Source organism: Octopus sinensis, linkage group LG26, assembly GCF_006345805.1.
Source record: "Octopus sinensis linkage group LG26, ASM634580v1, whole genome shotgun sequence".
Taxonomy (NCBI): domain Eukaryota; kingdom Metazoa; phylum Mollusca; class Cephalopoda; order Octopoda; family Octopodidae; genus Octopus; species Octopus sinensis.
In genome coordinates this window covers 6,177,417-6,182,416 of record NC_043022.1, presented here as the reverse complement: position 1 = coordinate 6,182,416, position 5,000 = coordinate 6,177,417, and the positions used below count along the sequence as shown (strand labels likewise).

The following is a 5,000-nucleotide window of genomic DNA, read 5'->3' as shown; positions in this document are numbered from 1 at the left end:
ACAATGAAGAATGCATGCACCAGGGCTCCAAAGCCATCTTGAGTCCACAGTGGAAGCTGAGGAGTGGGGGGGGGGTACTTTGAGCAAATTACTCTTTTCTCTTTTACTTGTTTCAGTCATTTGACTGTGGCCATGCTGGAGCACCGCCTTTAGTTGAGCAACTCGACCCCGGGACTTATTCTTTTGTAAGCCCAGTACTTATACTATCGGCCTCTTTTGCTGAGCCGCTAAGTGACCTCCCAACCATAATCTAGTTGATATTTTATGATTCTTTAAAAACTGATTTACATTTTGGGATGGGATGTTGGTTTCTTTTCTTTCATGCAAACGGTCAAATTTAACCCTAACACCTTGTGTGTGTGTGTGTGTGTATGTATATGTGTGTGTGTGTGTGTGTGTGCTTTCCCTCTTGCGTGCACACACGTATATACAAATATGTGCTTCTTTATATTTATACGTCATATTTGTGATGATTACAATTGTTCTTCGTCAACAGTTAATAACATCACAAACGAGATGGTAATTCTTTTGTGTGGAAAATCCAGCAAAAAAAAAAAACAAGAAAAAAAATTACCCCCCCTCCCGCCAAATCAAACAGACAATTTATTGTTGGGTTTCTTGTGACGCCCCCCTCCACCTCCCCTCCAACCACACTCATCCACTCCACTCAACACTTTAAATTAAAACTTTGTTTAAAACCAATCCCAAACTTTGGTTGTTGTTGTTGTTGTTGCTGTAGTTGTTGTTTGATGGAGATTTAAGAATTGATTTCAAACATCCTGTTTAATATTTGTCTTTTTTTTTTACTGTGATAAAAAAGAACCCCCCCCCACCACCACCATTGGTTCAGTCATGGAATCGGATTTCCAAGACTTAAGAGAGACGTACGTGATAAATGCAACGAAGATCAACAGTGTTGTGGTGGTACTTACCCCTTCTTTTCTGGATTTTTGGTTGTCTGGAACCGGCATGTTGTTACTGCTACTGCTACTGCTAATACTAGAGCAGTTGCTGTTGTTGGATGTGTGAGACATGTCTCCGAGTGACGGAGACTGGACTTTGTTACCGGCTCCACTGGAGATATGGTTGGAGCTGTTGGATGTTGGCGTGTTGTTGTTGGATGCCCTCTGCAGCAGAAACAAAATAGATTTTACATAATATATGATATGTATATATATATTTATATATATATATAATAATAATAATATTAAGGAGTATAACTCCAAACTTATAGGGAAAAATTCAATTTAGTATTAAATCAAATTTCACAATATAAATATATAAAATATATAAACTGAATTACATAATAGTGGGTTTTCTCTAATTTATATATATATATTATACACACACACATACACATATATATATATATGTATTTCTTTACTACCCACAAGGGGCTAAACACAGGGGGGACAAACACGGACAGACAAAGGGATTAAGTCGACTACATCGATCCCAGTGCGTAACTGGTACTTAATTTATCGACCCCGAAAAGATGGAAGGCAAAGTCGACCTCGGCGGAATTTGAACTCGGAACGTAACGACAGACGAAATACGGCTACGAATTTCGCCCGGCGTGCTAACGTTTCTACCAGCTCACCGCCTTATATACACATATATATATATGTGCTTGTGTGTCTATGTATGCAAACATGCTTGCATATACAAATATATATATACACGATCAATGTAGTTTCCAGGAACAAAGAGTTGGGTAATTTTGTGATGACAAATAGACAGAAATATGAAAATAAAATTTAAATTCTGGTTAATTCCAATATATTTTCTATGCATTCCCAGCTTCCGTTTCTTCTATTCCTCCATTTGTTTGCTTTGATAACAATTTACACACATAAGGTGTGTGTGTGTTTATGTTCCGTTTTAATAAAAACAATTTTACATTAATCTGATGGGTCACTCTATAATTTTGTAGAGGACAAATTTATTAATCTTAAACAAGAATATTGTTGACAGTGACTTTGAAGTTTTAGCCAGCTAAGCCATCATCAGACACACACACATGTATATATCATCATCATCATCATCATCATCGTTTAACGTCCATTCTCCATGCTAGCATGGGTTGGATGGTTCGACTGGGGATCTGGGAAGCCAGAAGGCTGCACCAGGATATATATATATATATATCATCATCATCATCATCGTTTAATGTCTGTTCTCCATGCTAGCATGGGTTGGACGGTTCGACTGGGGATCTGGGAAGCCAGAAGGCTGCACCAGGATATATATATATAGCTCAGAGATGAGATCCAGAGATTCTCTAAAAGGACAACACTTAGTAGTGCTTAAAACATTCAAACTTAGACTCCGATGTCTTAACAAGAGATCGATTCCACAGGGTAAAGAACGGCTATAAGAGGGATCAGGTTAAGGGGATATAGAAGCAATTATGGGGGTGAACAAATCAGACGCAACTAACATATCAAATATACCAGATTTAATATATTCGATATATTTATCATTTCTAATTTGTTTACCAGCACACCCTTCTTTCTCATATACATTTATATATATATATATATATATAAAAGACTTTTTCTATTCCTGAGCGTTATACTAATACATCTGTTTGTTTTGTACACCACCTGCCTTCGTCTTTTGTTTTTTTCGTAAACTCCCCCTATATATATATATATATATATATATATATATATATAAAAGACTTTTTCTATTCCTGAGCGTTATACTAATACATCTGTTTGTTTTGTACACCACCTGCCTTCGTCTTTTGTTTTTTTCGTAAACTCCCCCTATATATATATATATATATAATATATATATATATATATATATATATGTATATATATATATATAATGGGAAGCTTTATGAAAATAGACAAAAGACGAAGGCAGGTGGAATATAAACAAACAATTGTATTAGTATGGCGCTCAGGAATATAAATAAAACAAGTCTTTTACGTTTCGAGCCTACGCTCTTCAGCAGAAAGATACACAGAAAAGAAACACAGAAAGAAACAAGGAGAGAAAAAAAATGCGTGCAGAAGCTAGCGAATCAACATGGTGATATATATATATATATGTAAATATATATATTGAAATTAAAATCATATCAAGAAAACAAAACAAAATAACAGTCAAAACAAATTAAGAAATTAACAATATACAAATAAATAAAGAAATGCTGACTTTTAAAAACTCGCTCAATACGCTTTCATAATTCCTCTTGTGCAGTTCGATGAAGGATGATATCGTGTGCCTGGCAGCTTTTCTCTGAGACTGCCATTTACGTCCAACATAAGCATCATTCTGACAAGGTTTGTTCTTGGGAATCATTGTGAATTTTTTTTGTTTTTTCAAATCTCAAGTGACCACGAGTGAAATGCAGTTTTCATTGAAATACAGTTTTCATTACATATGTGCATATATGCATGTCTATATATGTGTGTGTATATATATAACAGTTATTCTTTTCGATAGTGGAGTCGAATGGAAATGAAGCAAAAAATAATTTGATATACGTTCAAGGAGGAAGGCCACTCCAATATGAAATATTCATCCTTTGTTTATGTGTGTGTGTGTGTGTGTGTGTGTGTGTGTGCATGTGATTTTACACACAAACACACATTATATAAATCTATAATAAAATACTCAACTATCCAATCACAGCATGTAAATGGTTTGTCCTTTACAAAGATTGTCAAGTTTGCATTTCTCCACACCCTCCCACATACAGACACGCAAAAACAACAACTGACTTTTGTTCATATTCATAAGAGTGTGGTTAAACTCTTAAGTGGGGCCCAACCTCTCCAGTGTTCTATTCTCTGCCCTTTATATCGTGTTTTAATTAAAGAATATTTCAGAGAACTGAGAGACGAATGATAGCTACTCATCTTTTGCAAATAACTGATGCGGAAGGGGATGAATAATGGATGCATCGAGTAGACGAAGATGGGAAGAAATTTGTGATTGTCATTGGTGAAGATGACGAAAAGAGACGAGACGGATGTGAGGAGAGATTAACATTAAAGCCATTGAGCAAATGGTGCTAATTCTGACATTATACCACTCATGTCACCTTTACTATCTCAAGTGAGATCCATCAGTGAAAGAGTCTTTCAACGGAGAAGGGAAACCACTAGAAACTGAATATGTCTGTCTAGCAATCATCATCATCGTTTAACATCCATCTTCTATGCATGCATGGGAAGGATGGTCAACAGGAGCCTGGTAGAGAAATGACCCTAGGCTACTGGACGCCTTTCCTTGGAAGCACTCCGTTGGTTACGACGATGAGGGTTCCGGTTGATCCGAATCAACGGAATAGCCTGCTCGTGAAATTAACGTGTAAGTGGCTGAGTACTCCACAGACACGTGTACCCTTAACGTAGTTCTCGGGGATATTCAGCGTGAAACAGAGAGTGACAAGGCCGGCCCTTTGAAATACAGGTACAACAGAAACAGGAAGAAAAAGTGAGAGAAAGTTGTGGCGAAAGAGTACAGCAGGGATCACCACCATCCCCTGCCGGAGCCTCGTGGGCCTTTAGGTGTTTTCGCTCAATAAACACTCACAACGCCCGGTCTGGGAATCGAAACCGCGATCCTATGACCGCGAGTCCGCTGCCCTAACCACTGGGCCATTGCGCCTCCACGGACGCCCTTCCTAACACCAACCACTCCACGGAATGGACTCGGTGCTCTTCACATGGCACCAGAACACGCGAGGTTGGTTTCAGCATGATTTTTTACAGCTGGATGCCCTTCCAAATGCCAACCACGTAACAGTGTGGCCTGGATGCATCTTTGGATGGCACCAGCACTGGCAGGGTAACCAAGTAACTCGTAAGGTAAGGAATTAACAGAGGGGCAGGGCATTTGAGGAGGGCAACTTATGTTGAGATCTTGTCAGAATCTTAATATATTTATATAAAGCTATTGAGAGGCATGTGTGTGTGTGTGTGTGTGTGTATGTGTATGTATATATATATATATATATATACACACACCTTGCTGTACTC

General features: G+C 37.8%; 1 protein-coding gene across 9 annotated transcripts in view; it reads right to left on the bottom strand.

Annotated features, from left to right (window-relative positions):
• LOC115224716 (rap1 GTPase-activating protein 1) overlaps positions 1 to 5,000 on the bottom strand; it is a 364,275-nt gene that overhangs the window by 50,812 nt on the left and 308,463 nt on the right. For 8 of the 9 annotated variants that reach the window (XM_036513712.1, XM_036513711.1, XM_029795580.2 and 5 more), the window contains exon 4: positions 933 to 1,127. In XM_036513712.1, coding sequence (XP_036369605.1) covers positions 933 to 1,127 — 195 coding nt within the window. Of the gene's footprint in view, positions 1 to 932; positions 1,128 to 3,168; positions 3,417 to 5,000 lie in introns of those variants that run through there. The other variant, XM_029795582.2, reaches the window with a different exon arrangement.